Consider the following 18,268-nt stretch of genomic DNA (forward strand, 5'->3'; position numbering starts at 1 on the left):
TGACACTAACCCTGGAGGACTATGGGCCACTCTACCCCTGAACCACTGCTGCTGTAGTAATGACACTAACTCTGGGGGACTATGGGCCACTCTACCCCTGAACCACTGCTGCCGTAGTAATGACACTAACCCTGGAGGACTATGGGCCACTCTACCTCTGAACCACTGCTGCCGTAGTAATGACACTAACCCTGGAGGACTATGGGCCACTCTACCCCTGAACCACTGCTGCCGTAGTAATGCGCACACATGCACGCCACCAGGTGATTTCTGTCTGGTTAGTTCCAGTTGTCCAGTTCTTCCTATTTTTGTATGACAATGATGTCTGCAAATGTTATGCCCATTTAACCGTGAACAGTGTGTGTGTGTGTGTGTGTGTGTGTGTGTGTGTGTGTGTGTGTGTGTGTGTGTGTCTTTTCTAGTCACTGTGGCAACAGTTACCAGGGAACAGCAGTGAGATCTATTGTGTGGCTGTAAACGGATGAATATAGCATATAATGAAGTAAAACGATCATTAAATTATCATTAAAACGTTTGACTCACTGTAATTAAAATAACAGCAGCTGCATGACTCGAACATACCGGTAAGCCAGTCTTGTACTGGGAGATCACCAGCCCTGTACTGATTCTGGTTGAATTAGACGTGTAGTGTGAGTGTTTATTTGAATAATTGTATTTAGGCCATCAGACTTCTTTATCCACTTAAGCCCTAAATACTGCAACTCATCATACAAGAAATAGCAAAAATAGCAGATCTAAAAGCCTCACAATGGGCCGTGATACGAAATCTTTTCGAAAAGTATTTCACTATTTCGTCCAATCGGGAGAGTGAACCCCAGAATCATTTATCAGCTGTGTTCCAGTTCCAAAATGTCCCGGCCTAATATTGAACCAGTTCAGAGTGTTTCCACTGGAAATAAATGGGTTCAGAACCCTAAAAGTTAGTTCGGAACTGGAACCAAAAAATGTTCGCCGGTTCTGTGAAAGCACCAAAGGTTCCAAGAATCTAGAATGGAACCAGTTCTAGAAGCAAAGTTATTTTGGTGGAAAGTAGTCTCTCGAGACAGACTAGAGTGCGCCGTTTTCCCTCCGTTTTGCAGATGGGTTCCCAAATTCGCCTCATATCAGCGCTACAGCTGTAACGGTCCATTTGGCTCCAATTAGCGCTTCACTAAGTCCCTCCCCAACCCATCCTTGTCCAATAGGCACGTTAGCAGCGACGAAAGCTTGACCTGCATAGCAACCGTTGCTAAACTATTTGGATTGGCATTGGACAATCGCTTTTTGGGGTGGGATTTAGTGAAGGGCTAATTGTACACTCTCAGAGTTACAGACCATAAGGGTCCATAGGAGGGGGGGTCTTTTGAGAACCCCTGTCCTAAACGCGTATATCTTTTCTACGTCCGAGCATAGACATGGTAACGCCCCGCCTGCCTCTGATTGGGCTACCGACACTGCCGACCTTACCAGAGTTTCCTCCGAGGTGGAAAATACTTGCTGGATAGTCTGCCGCGAGATAGTCTGCCGCGACAGTAACTTTTATTTTTGTAGAAGAGGCAAGCTAATATTGTTTATGCCGTTGGCCTGTTTATTTGTATACATGTGTAAACTTGAAACATTATTGTACTGTAAAAAGGTCTCTTTTCCCTTGATCTTTTTTAGTATAATAGTATTAGTTTACTATAATTAGATGAATACACGATAATCAACACTAACACTTTAATTTAGAACACAGACAAATCAAATCATAGTACATACGTGTTCAATCAATTATTCAATCAAAGCAAACGGCACAAACAATTAGTTTTCCTCTTCTACAAACATTAAAGTTACAAGTTACTGTTGCGTGTTGACATTCTCTTGTACTTGTACTATTTCCCTAGCCTGGCTAATAAGCCAGACTAATATCACACAACACTGTCGCGGTATATCAGTCTGGGCTGGCTCCACTTGGATTTCATTTCCCGGGAAACATTTTCTCTTTGACGCAATTGGTCAGAGCTACTGTCAGTCAAAAGTCTCAAGCATTGAACGTCACTGTACCAAAGCCCGCCCATATTGCATACCGTGTCCCGATTGGTCCGACCTGTTCTCTGCTGTAGGAAAGAGGCGTGCTACTGAGCCTCGCCAGACCGTAATCCGCTGGTAGGCAACTTTTTTTTGCCAACGGCTGATTCGGTCTGGTTTATTAACCAGGCTACTATTTCCCACCACGGAGTACCCTTGCATCTCGGAGGACAGGCAGGACAGGCAGTGTCGGTAGGCCAATCAGAGGCAGGCGGGGCGTTACCATGTCTATGCTCGGACGTAGAATAGATATACGCGTCATAAACATCACAAAAGCATCGCTACATCACTTCCTGTGTGTTGGTTAAACAGGAGTGTTGTTACAGGAAGTTGAGTTTGTTCCCGTTGTCGTGGTACAATACATGAGCAGTTCCTTTTAGATCGTCAAGTTCTGCTTTGGTTCATTTGTTTATCCCACACAGTTCTGCTTTACATGACGACTGATACCTGATCTCGGGTCCTTTAGGGAAATAATGTGTGTCTCTACTCTCTCTGCCGAGAGAGTAGAGACACTCACTGTTTCATTAGGCGGACAAGAAGCTCGACCAGCCGAATGCCATGGGGGAAAAAAAATAAAAAAAATAACGAGGGAAAAAAGGTCTAACGCAGAAACCTTTGTAGAATGATGTTACCCTAGGTGCGCGTTGCTGTTTGACGACGTTGCGTATAGTGGGTCTAATGGTCAAAAGAGTTGGCTGAAATGTGCCTGAATAATGTGTTATATTAACTGTACATTATGTGAAGACATTGAGGGTGGGATAATAAGCCTAGATCATAGACAGAGAAGTGATGAAGAGTCTGTGGCAAATTTGGAGGCAGGAGGAGTCCTGGTCAGCCCGTGATGAGCTGATGCACACAGCAACGTTGTGTCCTATTTTTTGACTGGCTTCACTATTTTGAGCATGCCATTATAGGCAAATATTCTCCTACATCTTTAAAAGCTTTCAAAAATGTTTTTTTAAAGATATATTTCTTTGCCTTCATTGATAGTGAACAGTAGTCTGACAGGAAATGGGGAGCGAGAGATGGGGAGCGACACGCAGCAAAGGTCGTCGGGATCGGGGGTCGAACCTGCGAGGGCCGCGACACGCTGTCAGGCTGGATTAGCAGCCTAGGTGCCCGGACTACTACACTAGCCGCCCGGGCCACTTTCAAACATTTTCAAAAATAGCAGATCTACAAGCTCACAATGCTGTGAACTCGGCTATGTCAGATCTGCAACGTGTCTGTCACATCATCGCAACACCTTGAGCTTATGTAGACTGGCTATTTTCACAAAATTTTGAAATATCTGCATACAGTTTCACATGCCCAACATAGGGATACCAGGTTAGAAGTGGTTTAAGATTTAAGGCAATTAATGAAAAAAAGAGGGAAAAAAAACATGTTGATATAAGTTTCTGCCCAATGTCAATGATGTGCAGTGGTTATGATCATTTTTACATTTTATTGAAGCTGTATTTTAAGGTGGCCTTACACTAGCCGATAATCGGGCATTTTTGACGCTCGGGGGGTGCCCGACCGCTCAAAGCGCGATCGGGATCGGCCCGATCAACATCAAGAATGTTTGATATTTGCTCTGCCCCGCTCCGATTATCCTGTAGTGTGTGGTGCTATCAGATTTCAGATTGGAGAAAAAAACCGGCTAGTGTAAGGCCACCTTTAGATGTTATGAGCATCCTCATTTTACTCTGTAGTCTGAAAACTAACATCTCTTAGAGTCAGACTCTACCTCACCCCCCCCCCCTCCAGAACTCACCTCTACCTCACCCTCTTGCTCTCACCCCTTCAGACTCCACCTCACCCTCTTGCTCTCACCCCTTCAGACTCCACCTCACCCCCTAGTCCTCACCTCTTCAGACTCCACCTCACCCTCTTGCTCTCACCCCTTCAGACTCCACCTCACCCTCTTGCACTCACCCCTTCAGACTCCACCTCACCCTCTTGCTCTCACCCCTTCAGACTCCACCTCACCCTCTTGCTCTCACCCCTTCAGACTCCACCTCACCCTCTTGCACTCACCCCTTCAGACTCCACCTCACCCTCTTGCTCTCACCCCTTCAGACTCCACCTCACCCTCTTGCTCTCACCCCTTCAGACTCCACATCACCCCCTAGTCCTCACCTCTTCAGTTCAGACTACCTCACCCCCTAGCACTCACCTCTTCAGACTCCACCTCACCCTCTTGCACTCACCTCTTCAGACTCCACCTCACCCTCTTGCTCTCACCCCTTCAGACTCCACCTCACCCTCTTGCTCTCACCCCTTCAGACTCCACCTCACCCTCTTGCTCTCACCCCTTCAGACTCCACCTCACCCTCTTGCTCTCACCCCTTCAGACTCCACATCACCCCCTAGTCCTCACCTCTTCAGTTCAGACTACCTCACCCCCTAGCACTCATCTCTTCAGACTCTACCTCACCCTAATAGCACTCCTCATCCCTTGTATCAACGCCATACTTGATCATACTACAGCGTCACACAAAAGCATCAAAATGGGCAGACCCGCAAGTTTGAAACACGGCGCGAAGCGACGCACTTCTGAGCTTGTCGACAAGCAGATCGACAAGCTCGAATCGTGTCGCTTCGCGACAGAGATTATATGCTAGTTATACTATGTGGATGTATGTTGGTTAGGCAACTTGTTCACTTTGTTATGTTATTTAAAATAGACATATTGTGTTTGCTTAACCACACAAATGCTATGAATAGTATTTAGATAGCATGTTGTTTAGACAGATGAGATAGATCCCAGTGAGCAGTGAGGTGTAGGCTTAGATTAGACGTTGAAACAATTTATAGACGGTCTATATATAGATGTTTAAAAAACTGCTAATAAACGTCTAGGCTAAGATTAGACCGCTAAAAAAAACTTTCATTTTTAGACCAATTATAACCCATTTTAGTGGGATGTGATGTTTACCTGGTATCATAGTTACTTTGTAACGCTTAATTGTTTTCTTTTCACTTCAGTGACATTCCATTTTCCCTATGCTTTGAGCATCTGCTAAATGCCTAAATTATAATGGAATGCTTTCAAATGGGACTGGAATCTAAAAATGGAAGTGAAATGATCTGTACAGACGCTCATGCAAGGCTCATTATGAGAGCTGGAATAGTCGACTGAGGCCTAGTAGTACATTTACTTATGTCTTATACTGACATCCTGTTTCTCTGTACCATGTTTCTCAGCAGGCATGCTAGAAAACCAGCAGCATTAGAGGTCCTGGTAGGATATAACACTAGCAGTACTAGAGGTCCTGGTAGGATATAAAACCAGCAGTACTAGAGGTCCTGGTAGGATATAAAACCAGCAGTACTAGAGGTCCTGGTAGGATATAAAATAAAACCATTCACGTTCTGGTAGGATAGAAAATCAGCCGTATTGAGGTCCTAGCAGGATCAAAAACAACATTCCCACTATGAGCAGGCTTATGTGTAAAAGGAGCTTATCTCTTGTAGTGTTATTATGTGAGTCTAATTCTTTGTACTGCTACTTGGCTAATAAAGAGAGAATCTAGTTATGTAAGAAAGTAAGTAGCATTGGGAACCATGTGGTCCATAGGTCAGGAGCCTGGAATATCCTGTTTCTGTAGCGTGAGGCAGCTTGACAGTACAATACACCTCCTGACACAGGGGTTGGATCAAGGGATTTACCCTCAATCTAGCCCTCAATGCTGAGAGTCAAGCAGAGAGGCATTGGGCATTTTTTAAGTATTTGCTATAACTTACAGGGACTGAATCCCCGACCTCCCAACCTCAGTCTACACTCTATAACCGTGAGCTAGGCCAATGAGCTGCAGTTTGCTGTAGCTATGAAGGTGTACAACTGCACATATTTTGATGGTATTACAGAACCTTTACGGTTGACATTTGCCATGAAGTCAGTCTCACTGAAACCAAACTCCAGGGCTCAACTGATATCAGTCTAGAGGAGATGGTCAATATATATGAGATCTTTATGCCGTTTCTAAATATAGATCAACTCCACTGTCATCCTTAATGGGCATGAGTTGATGACAATTTCACGTCAAGATTATCCCGGCCAAGAATTATTATACGATTCCCAATATTATCTTGTCAAACTGTGCTTAAAAGTGAAAACTCTTAGAATGTCACAAAAATATGCTGGAATCACTTCACCGTAAACACCTTAAGATATACATATTTGTATTGCGACCAATTCAAGCGAGCAGCAGGTAATCACGAGAGAACATCCATTCATAAAAATAACCTGCCTATCACACAGACAGAGGTACAGCAAGGACACCGCAATGAATGCAGTTTTGCAAAACAATCAATCTTAACCCTTTGAACCCTAGAGTCCTTATCCTAGGGCCAAACATTAATTAACATTAATTTAAATTTGTCGAAAGGTTGCCACTCTACAAGCTCACAACGCGTGAGCATGTGATGCAAGCTAATTTCACAGAAGAAATTTGGTGTAGAGGGAAATACTAGTGGATGTAGCCTACAATAGAGCTCTTGGGGACTCCTAAGGACAGTGGTTAAATACTAGTGGATGTAGCCTACTATAGAGCTCTTGGGGACTCCTAAGGACAGTGGTTAAATACTAGTGGATGTAGCCTACAATAGAGCTCTTGGGGACTCCTAAGGACAGTGGTTAAATACTAGTGGATGTAGCCTACAATAGAGCTCTTGGGGACTCCTAAGGACAGTGGTTAAATACTAGTGGATGTAGCCTACTATAGAGCTCTTGGGGACTCCTAAGGACAGTGGTTAAATACTAGTGGATGTAGCCTACAATAGAGCTCTTGGGGACTCCTAAGGACAGTGGTTAAATACTAGTGGATGTAGCCTACAATAGAGCTCTTGGGGACTCCTAAGGACAGTGGTTAAATACTAGTGGATGTAGCCTACTATAGAGCTCTTGGGGACTCCTAAGGACAGTGGTTAAATATTGGGCCTACGTCATAGATTATAAGATTCCTCTTTAAAAAAACAATTAAGTCAAATTGGCATTGTAGTGTAGTATAGTCGTGTACTACTACCTGTTAAATAGGTTAAATAGCTCTATATCCTGATAGTACTCATTGCTATTGAGTGTTTGTTCAGTAACCGGAGTCTCCAATGTCTCTCCAGCTATTTATTAAACAGAAAATACATTTCAGGTCAGGATTTACATTTTATCCAATCAGCATAAGGAACTCAAGACAGGATACACACAAGTAAATGAGCAGACAAATTTGGAACACTATGATAAATGGCATGTCAAGAACCCCCAAATTGACACTAATTAGCCTGCGGACCCCCATTTGAAGAGATATACCAGGGACCCCCATAAGAGAAGATTTTTACGGCTCTAGCAGTGATTCTCAACCAGTTTAATTTCAAGGACCCCCAGTTTGACATGCATTAGTCTACGGAGCCCCATTTAATAGCATTTCTATCTCTGGGACCCCCAATTTACTGTATATTGTAAAATCAATGTTAATTTAACTATGAGAGTGTACAAATGAAACGATTCTATTTGTACACTCTCAGAGTTCTAGACCCATAAGGGCCTATTTGGTTCCAAACTATCATTTAGCTGGGGACCCCCTGGAACTCCCTCAAGGACCCCTGGGAGTCCCCGGACCCCACTTTGAGAACCACTGACATAGGCTACCTGAACATGTATTTTCTGTTCAGAGCTGGAGAGACGGGAGACCCCTGTTACTGAACAAACAGTCTACGACAATGATTACTATCACAATAGTGTTTTTATATGGGTTTTTATTTAGCAAAATAATTGACTGTCTGAATGAAAACAACTCATTTATTTATTTGGTATACCGGCGTATACTCTTGTTTTGCAGAGCAGAACTTTAATCAATAACCACTGACTTCCACTGAAGGATAGATAGACTTACTGAAGAGGATGACTTTGTGGTTTTGTACAGTATTGGAGATTTGCATTTTTTTATTTGTCTTGTAAATTGTTGTGGCAACCCCATGCAGAACCAATAACTGTATGTCCCACAGGTACTACTGAAAATAAAGAGTTCTGGAGATCCACTGTGAATGGGGAATGGATCATAACTTGAATGCTTTAGTTTATACTGTATTGTACTTCATAAACCACCATTATTAGGCATTTCTGGATTTTAAAGTCCTTTGTATTTTATCCATGATCCATCAACACAATTAGACTGTACAAATGTGTAACCAAATGGACCTTAAGCTGTCCATGGTCAATACATTTGTACAGTCTCATTCTACTCTATTGGGTCCATTTGGTTAAATTTACAAGTACAATCTCAGAGTCTATACTGGGTCCATTTGTACAGTCTCAGTCTACTCTATTGGGTCCATTTGGTTACATTTACAAGTACAATCTCAGAGTCTATACTGGGTCCATTTGTACAGTCTCAAAGTCTACTCGGTCCAGGACCAGGTTACATTTGTACAGTCTCAGTCTGCTGGGTCCATTTGGTTGCAGTTACAGGTGAGTAAAATTATAACCTTGAGGATTTCACTGTGAATGTGACCACAGTACATGTCGTAGGCCTGCAATATTATTAGTAATATAGATTCATATCCCTATTAATCTCAATTAAATGCAGGCATTTAATTCTTATGTGTAGCCTATAACATGCCCATAGGCTATATCGGATAGTAAGTCAGATAGCCTAAAGTAGAAAATCCAAAACAATCCTTTGAAATGACAAAATGTATATTCACATATCAGCAATGCATATTTGGGTTAAATTGTTTTGAATCTATTGGATCTCAAGACTATAATTTGTATTAGACACAGAGCAACAGATTGTGATCGTCTTTCTTGATCCAATGCTATTTTGATTTGAATCTCGCCGAACAAGATGTAAAGTATTGTGCTCACCGGCATCATGTTGGCACCCACTGTTGGATCCGTCCCTGTATCCCCGTCTGTCCTACTGTATCCAGATCCAAACTCCTCTCATGCTGTCTCTCCTCTGTTCTCCTCGTCCTCGATGTGTTGTAGAGACACCGTTAGGTTAATTAGCTCGCCGTGCGTCGCTTTCTTGTGCGGTCGATTGAATGTCAGCAATAATTATTTATCGACCTGTTGCAAATGAAAAAAACAGACGGACCCGTTTCGATTTTCACTTGGGATCGAACCGGGACACCGCCTCACTTGCATGCGGGCAAAATGTAAGGTTATCCGAGTCCAAGAATCTTGTTTTTTTTTTTCTCTCTCCCCCTTCTCGCATTAGATCTTATAGGTCCATGACCCGACATAAGCATTAAAGAACACCAGTCCGTCTGGATGAGCCTTCTTACTGCCTCCAATTTACAGTCATGCTTCTCCTTAATCCGATTGAATGAAGATCCAAGATGTTGGTGTGTTGTTGTGTTGCTGTGTGCGTGTGTGCATGCATGTGCGTGCGTGTGTGTGCGTGCAGCATCACGACGGTTCAATCAACAAACGGTTCGGCCAGCCAACCGGACTGACGCTCTTTACCAGGGCTCCCTAGCAACCACTGACTCCTCCTTTTGTTTTTTTTATGAAGGCTGAAGTACACGGGGTACTTTATTTTGCCTTTAATTGATCTATGATGCGTTTAACGGACACTTCAGGCCTGCCACTTTAAAATAAGGTGGTAGTAATACATTGGATAGTTTCTGCCTTATATTATTTGTATTTGTTCAATGTAATAATTAGGTTTAAAACATAATACATTTCATACCCCGATTTATAAATGTAGGTAGGCTCCCCAATACCTTTCTTTTAAAATGTGTGGTCATTACGTTGTTTATTTTAAGCAGTAAAACGAATTGAAACATGATCGTTTTAAAAACAAAAAATGACATCTGAGCGCCCCCTAGTGCCCAGTACCGTGCAAGCAGGTCTCACCACATTTTAGATTACCGTCTGCTGAACATTTAAGTTTTTGTTTCCCCTCCACTGCCCTTTTTGCACATCATGTATTTGTAGTTCTTTGATAAGACGAGTGCCGTGATTTTTGTATTTCTTTCCAGTGTGTTTTGAGGTGACAGTACTTCATTGCATATATAACAACCACACCAAGGGGTCTAACATGTCTTCCCTTTGTATTTAGGTTCTCTTCTTGGGGACTGAAACCTTGACAGTCAAATGTGCCAATGATAAAGAAACCCTAATGCATCCACTTTATCATACAACAGCTGTGGATGTGGCTTCAGTTCAGGTGGATCACCTTCACCATCCACCCACCAGGCAAACTTAATGAACTGGTGATGTCCACATTTTTTTTTTAAATGACAAAACTTATTCAGATAGCTTCATAGACTATCAACAGTGTAAATTAATGGTTTTTTTTCTCCTCATACATTTAACCACTTAAACCCTCAATAGCCTACTTGACCTTTCACTGTACACTGCTTCCCCCCCCCCCCCCCCCCCCTCTACACTAAACCTATTTGCCGAAAATAGTAGATCTACATTCTACAATATAACAACGCCTATTCGCCTAAAGTTCTCCTCAGAATATGAATGCTAGGGTTGGTTAATGTAATTAAAAAAAAAAATCACAAATATTTTAGTAACTCTAGACGACCCCCTAAGGGTCCCAGACCCCCTGTTGAAGACCCCTGTTTTACAGGGTTCCCACACATTAACAATGAATCTTCAAACCATTACCATAACCTTTCCAAAGTATTGTACACCATTTCCAGTGGCAGTCCTACTGGCAATCATGTGGTGCAATTATGAGCTCTTATAGCAGATAGGTCCACACCGTTTTTTCGGTGTGCGACCGAAGGGCCTCTCCAACTCCATTTCCCAGGCTGAATTAGAGGCCCAGCACATCCATGACACAAGCTCTCAGTGCGATACAAGCTTGTAGGTCGTGAACATTTGTTCAAAGTTTTGGATTCTCATGACCATGGGAACCCTGGATTTATCCATTTAACAGATTAAAACCTGGGAAGCATTTTAGATTTTCACATTGGCTATTAATACAATGTCAGATATACAAGTAAACTACTAGAGAACTACTAATTTAGAAGGCATTTGTAGAATCGGCCTTAAAGAGTTAACTCTGAGTGCACGCGTCTGTGTGCATCTGAATGACTCCTGATTCCTGTGTGCTCCTGAATGACAGCTGCTGTACAGAGAACTGAAAAGGACTCCATTTATATAATATCATGCATGTAATATATCATTTTATTAATTAGAAAAAAGAATAGATATACAGAACAATAGGAGAGTATAACAGCAGAACGTTTGCCCCCAGTATGCTAGGTGTCAATGTGGTTTAATGTTTTCTTCTCCTCTGTTTGTTCTGTCTGAGAGGAGACTGGACGTTCCACAGCCTCGGCTCTTGAGCTCTGGAGAACAAGGAAACGTTTGTTACTTAACGGAGCACAGAGCCCGTTTTCAACCTCATTCTCTAACAATTGGTCTTCACTATAATGATGATTAAAGATGCATGGAATAAAGCAAAATAAAATCTCAAGACTGAAAATGTTTGTATGGCCATTTGGCCAAGTCCTAACATGAAATAGAAACCCCAGCCGCACGGATTCCTAAACAATTGACACAATATGTAAGATGATGTTTTAGTAATAAAGAAATCACAGATTGAGGCTTTAACCTTGCTTTTATGAAATTGGAAAATGCTTATGAACATATTAGTTCTAGTTTGGCCACTTCAAATGCTCTATTATTCTTATTATTTTGTTAACCTAAAATAGAATGAGACACATTGAGAGCTTGTAGATTGGCTATTTTTGCTGTGCAACATGCTTCTATATTATATAGAAAAACATGCTGGCTTCCATTAAATCCAAATGACTGAAGTCAGTTGTGGCGACTGAGAACTTGAATCCATAAAGATGGCACAATGTTTGTCTACTCGATCTGCATCTCATTGGTGCTGTGTAAAAAAAAATAGCAAAACAAAAATCTTCAAAGTGAATCATTTTGAATATTATTTTGAAACACAAATGTTCTCCTCTGAGAGTCCAGGGCCAAATACAGATGAACTTGTGGGTTCTTAGCATGAAAAGCACAGCTTTAAGATACTTACTGCTGGTCTGAGGTCAGTACAAAACCAATCCTAACAGGCAAAGACTACATATTAAGTGATACTTAATGCTGGTCTGAGGTCAGTATAAAACCACCCCTAACAGGCATAAAGACAACATAACTGCCACTTACTGCTGGTCTTGGCACAGGTTTAGGGATGGACTTCCCTCAGTTTCTGCTGAACCTGTTTTAAGGAGGAGAGTGTTTTACAACCTGCCCATAGCATCTGCTACTGATGCTTACTTGCATGTTAACCATGCAGAAACCACGTTCAGTCAATCGACTGCAAGTCATGTTTAATTTGCATTACTGCATATTCAGGCCATTGACTAGAACAGTACTATAGAGCTTACACATTTGCAAAGCATAACAGTTTTTCTTTAGACAATCTCGCAAGAGGATCGGACCACCCGAGGCATGATATTTTTTTAACCGCGCACAACGACGCAACTGTAATCAAAAGTAAATAAAGCTCGTTGAGATTAGAATCAGAGATAAAAGGGTGTTAAGATTTCGGCTATTATTCAAGTCAACCTTTTTACTGACAGACCAACCACTTCCGGTTTATCTCCTAGACACGGAGATGCTGACAGACAGTAGAATAGCGTGATCTCACTGAACTGAATTAATATAAAACATTAAAAGAAAGATCTCCATTCATGGCAGTCGGCATGTTAAAATCGGGAAAACGCACTATGAGCTGAACAATTCAAGGAAACAAACAGCAGAGGGCACTGTTTTTCCTTTTTTGCTGATGGGTTCCCAGATTGTGAGCTCGTAGACCTGCCATTTAAAAAAAAAAAAAAGATAGTGACAATTTCTAATTCTATATTTGTAAAATCAACATTTTTAACTCAAATATTGGTCCTTGACATGAAAAGATTAAAGAACCACTGTTATAGGCTAGCAACATATGTTTTTCCAGAAAACTGTTTGGATTTAGAAGACATTTTGTAGAATTGGCCTCGGGTCTTTGGGTTAAGAACATAACGTGTACTGTGAGTATGCGACAGGAATCTTACTGGAGTCTATGTCACTCAAGATGGCGCTGAATCCGTCACCAAACGTCACATCAGAGCATCCAGCTGAAACACATAGCAGGGAGGGTTCAAGTATTAATAATCACTACTACTACTGATGTTGGTAGTTTCTTTTTTTTCAGCTATCATGCATCATTAATACATTTCCATCTTGTGGATAACACCAGCCGTGCCTGTGACGCCAGTTTGGTGCACAACAAGAGAAGGGAGTTTGGTAAAACAGAACCCCAGAGAACCTCAGTGTTTAATAGAGAAAGTAAAAAAAAAAAAAAAAACTGTTACAGAAGGGGGTTCCCACCCAGAATGGGTTAAGTGTCGTATGTTGTGCCCATGTGTCATAAGTTCATGTATTGTCCAGGTCTTGTTTTTTCTGCTTAATAAAAAATATTGAAACACAAAACAGAACCCCACAGAACACCGTAGTTCTTTGAACTTGACCTTCGTTATGATCTGAACTACACACACCTGTCAAGCTTTCAGACTGCATCTCGGACGATTGAACATGAAAACAGACATTATGAAAACATACAGAATGCTAAAGTCCCTTTGTTGACGGTTAATTATGACCTACCGGCAGGTGTGCTGATGGCTCTGAGTGCTGCTCTTTTGGACATTACTGTAAGAAAATGGATCATTTCAGTGAACCTGGAAACATTGTCATTTCATACTCATCGAGCACCGAAAACATAACTTAACACAATTAATTTCAAACATGCACTCAATAATTACTTACAATACATACTATCATTAGATAAAAATCATAAAATACACAAAATGACACGCGCAAATTGAGACACAAGGCACACATTGCAGCTGTTAGCACCGCTCAAAAGTTGAAATATGGAGATGCAGTGTTTCTGCCCGACAACGATATGCAGCCTCCTGTTGCGATGTTCATTCCCCTAACAATAGCAATTAGCAACTGGTTTGTCCCTCACAGGAGTCTAAAGTTCTGCTAGGTAGGCAGGGTGGGCGCCATGTTTAACGATTTATTTAATTACTGGAAAGGCAAGCACCGTTTAATGCTAACGGTCAACAACATTTTGGTGTTGCGGCCGGGCTACACTGGGGACGGAACGGAACCATACGCAGCTACAGTAGGTGGCTGCACCGACAATTCGTCCATCTCATGGGGAGTTCCGCATTTACTGCTTTTTGTTGTCATGACAGACAGATAGACGGCAGTACCTGGTTGTCATGACAGCGAGAGAGACAACAACAGTACCTCGTGTTTGAACATCACTTCTCCTGGTTGATTCATCGACAGCTTCCTTCCGCTTCGCTCCCTCCAGAAGTGCCAAAGGAAGGGAGAAACGCCTGGAATGAAAGAAACAATTTAACACGAAAAGGCCTTCCAAAATAAAAAGCTTTTTAGGCCTGTTGTAAAAGAGTCCAGGGTCTGCGGTGCTCTTAAATCGATAGAAAGGCTGTTTCACGGGCACGGTGCTGCCGAGCAGAATGCCCGGTCCCCCATGGTGCGTAGATTTGTAATAGGGACATCGAGAAGGAAACTGTCTGTCTGACTGGATGTGTCTAATGGGCTACTGTCTGAATGGATGGATGCAGTGTTCAATGTATAGATTTATTTTTTTCTCCGATGCAATTGTGAACATTAGCCAAGATAAAATAAAATACATAACTATCCATTGATGTAACAATAAAGTACAACCTTGAACCTCTAAATATGATGTGTTCATTAAGTAGGATATCAAACGTTACCAGTACCGATTTTGTTGTGTCTGTCGAGGTCTTAAGGGCTGTGGTGTGGCGAAAACAGGAAGCGTGGTGAGCACGTTGGGAGCCTGGAGAGGAAATGCAGGGTAGAGTTATAAGGGTAACGCAAGAACACTGGCTTTCAGATAATGGCTCAGGTTAGAGTTGTTCCGATACCAATACCAGTATCAGAATAGCTGCCGATACTGCCTAAAACGATCACATCGGTGAGCATGTCAGTCTATGGCAGATAAATTATGATACATTTCACAATGTATTGTGGGAGCATTTGAAGAGCAGTTACGTTGCATCCAGTAGATCGCCTCGTTATGGCCTCGTACCCCAACGAATACTCTATATAATGGTGATGCCTACAGAAGCCTTTAACATTGGTCCGGTTCCTATAGCAACGCCCCACCGTTACAACTATGGGATTGCAAATATATTCACAGTGCAAAGCAGTTGAAAGGAGGATTTTCAAACCGCCATAACTCGGATTCTTGGATCGCTGTCCTTGGTGGATTTTCTGCCATCCACATTTTGGATTTAATTTGTGCCTTTGTACCGCGACGCTGCCGCCATGTGAAAGCTTCCGAGTGTGTGGGGGGCGGGGTGGCGGGCAAACTCCGACTATTTAAAGTGAACGTATGCTGGGCCCTGGAACTGGGGTTTATGCTAACAGCTAGCGGTAGAGATAGAGTTAAAACCAGGAAAGCATCTGTCAGTTTATATTTTAAGCTCAAAGCTTGCATCTGCTGCCATTCATTTTTTAAAAGAACATTTCAACTCGACATACTCGACCCCAGAATTTGAGTAAGAGTACAAATACGAGTTGTTCAGATTTAAGTAAAAGCAGCTCAGTCAAAATGTTACTCAAGTAAGAGAAAAAACTATTTGCTTTTAAATGTATTGAGTAAAAGTAAATTTAATATAATTTTATAAAAATCAACAAATTGCTGTAATTTTTTCACTATTATTTTATAGGACCTGGTAACTCTTGTTTCAGAGACGCAACTCTGAAACCACCTGTACTGATGAGCTTGCTTATTATATGAAACCACCTGCACTGCATGTACTGATGTGCTTGCTTATTATAAACAGGATTATACGCTCCTTTTTTGATACAATACAGAAAAAGATAAGAATTGATTGCGCCGATCGTCCCCTCTTAACATTTTGAACACAAGCGAGATAATTTAGGGTGGTAGGGTGGAAGACCCAGACACAGCTAGTGTGAGAGCAGAAGTGGGGAAGAAACAAAAATCACACTTGTGTGAAGTGAGGGGCATCCAGTGTGGCTGCCACATGACGTCGGGGGGCCTGCTTTTTTTTAGGGGGCACTAGCCCCTCCTATATTCAGCTATTAGTGTAGATTCGTCTTACACAAACATTAAATTCCCATTGACAATGAATGGAGAATTTACATCATATGTAGTTGATGAATATGATGAATATGATGAATATTTTTGTGTCTATTTTTTGTCCTATAGAAATTCCCATTGACAATGAATGGACAATTGTACGTATAGTGTCTGAGCAAATTGGCTTATTGTCTAATGTTGTCCACACAAACATTAAATTCCCATTGACAATGAATGGAGTATTTTACGTCAGTGTCTGTGTAGGACAAAAATAGACACTAACCCGTTTTTCTCAAACATTAGATTTCCATTGACAATGAATGGAGAATTTTATGTCATAGTGTCTGAGCAAATGACAGTCTATTTTACATTGTGATGATGTACAATGATAAGAGCGCCCCTCACTTCACACGGGTGAAGAGAAAAGTTAAATCCAAAGACTTGGCTGCTACATATAGCATCATGTCTGAAAACCAGACATTGTAGGAGTAGCACCCCTCAAAAAACAGCCAACCTAAAAGTACTCAGTACTGTACAGCCTTCCTAGAAATTTGCTTGAGTAAAAGTAAAATAATATGCCTTGGGAAATGTACTTGAGTAAGAGTAATAAGTATAAAAAAATATTCAAATAATAGTAAAGTACAGATCAACAGAATCTGTACTTAAGTACATTTACTCGGTGACTGTCCACCTGTTAATGGGTTGTGTGTGCACTCACCGGGGAAGGGGTTAAGTCACAGCCAGGCGGAGGAGCCTGGTTCTGCTTCTCGCTTATCTTCAGGTTGTACTCCAGCTCTGACATCAGCTGCTGATCTGCAGAGAAGAACTGCTTCATCTCATCTCGCAGCTCCTTCATGTTCACCTGGGGATAAGGAGACCCTGTTCAGTCTACTGTCTGAATGGATGTTATGTTTAATATATAGTGGAATCTTTTTGTGGTGCAAGAAAGCATCCGTCGCATTGGAGCCCTCAGTGTGGGGGTGTATATATATTTTTTCCTCCATTTACCGTTTGTTGCTCAGCACCTACCCAAGTTCAGATTGGGGATATGCATGACGTTTTTTTTTTTGAGGGGCGCTAGCCCATCTTATGCCCAGATTTTGGTGTTTGTGTAAACACAAACATTGAAGACAAAAGAAGGACGGAAAAGTGAAGACGCAAATTGTGATTAGCTGGAATGACATTTGTGATAATTTGATTGGTTGAGCATGGAATGTGATGTATGATGATAAGAGTGCCCCTCACTTGACACAGGTGTGATTTAGTTTTAAATATAAATGGATGCGTCTAATCCATGGTCTACTCTAACATCCATTCAAACTATAAATCTCCATGGACACGGACTCATTACCTGGAGGTAGGACATGAGATCTCTGAGGACAGGGGAGCGCTTCTGTTCCATTAAATTCTTCAATTCAATGATAACAGGCATGATGTTCTCCATGAACGCCTTCTTTTGCAGCTGTTGACCACATCATCAAAATGTAGGTTAGACAACCATCACTGGACATGAACACACACACACCTTCTACCAGACAACAAATAAGATGGTTATACAAAAGGCCTTAGGCTAAGACGATATAAAAGGGGTGTGTGTGTGTGTATTTTATATATATATAAAAAAAAAAAATTATTTTATTTTTTAAGGCTGCATAACATACCATAACAATAAATGTATTAGTATTCTTTTTTTAAAGGTAGGGTAAGTGATATTTCTTGTGTTTGTTCAGTAATAGGTGTCCTCATCTCTCCAGCGCTTGGTGAATAGAAAATCAGAAGAGAGCTCACACGGGATAAACAAGTGGAATTGGAAGTGATGACGATGAGACAAAGGAATGAACAGAATAAACACTGGAACACTATAAAATGTAAGCTGATGAATGGGTACTTTCTCCTGATTGGCTGAAAATGTGAAACCCACCTAGCTGGAGATCCCCATTACTGAACAAACACTCAGGGGTTTTCAACAGATGGTCCATGAAGGCATTTCATACTTTCCCTTATCATGCATTTAGTAATGTAGCAAAGTGAAGATTTTGTATTTTCTTCCACAGAACAGTGCACTAAACTTGTGCATTGATCCGTGGAAATGT

General features: G+C 41.6%; 1 protein-coding gene across 1 annotated transcript in view; it reads right to left on the reverse strand.

Annotated features, from left to right (window-relative positions):
* Positions 1-11,179: 11,179 nt before the first annotated feature.
* Positions 11,180-18,268, reverse strand: part of ncapd3 (non-SMC condensin II complex, subunit D3) — a 40,161-nt gene continuing 33,072 nt past the window's right edge. The window contains exons 28-35 of the mRNA XM_079498188.1: positions 17,527-17,637; positions 16,894-17,037; positions 14,827-14,903; positions 14,327-14,418; positions 13,673-13,717; positions 13,084-13,146; positions 12,194-12,245; positions 11,180-11,361 (exon numbers count right to left, since the gene is read on the reverse strand). Of these exons, the coding sequence (XP_079354314.1) occupies positions 11,289-11,361; positions 12,194-12,245; positions 13,084-13,146; positions 13,673-13,717; positions 14,327-14,418; positions 14,827-14,903; positions 16,894-17,037; positions 17,527-17,637 (657 nt within the window). The 3' untranslated portion in view covers positions 11,180-11,288. The remainder of the gene's footprint in view (positions 11,362-12,193; positions 12,246-13,083; positions 13,147-13,672; positions 13,718-14,326; positions 14,419-14,826; positions 14,904-16,893; positions 17,038-17,526; positions 17,638-18,268) is intronic.

This window comes from Electrona antarctica (genome assembly GCF_951216825.1).
Source record: "Electrona antarctica genome assembly, chromosome: 4".
In the NCBI taxonomy this organism is placed as follows: domain Eukaryota; kingdom Metazoa; phylum Chordata; class Actinopteri; order Myctophiformes; family Myctophidae; genus Electrona; species Electrona antarctica.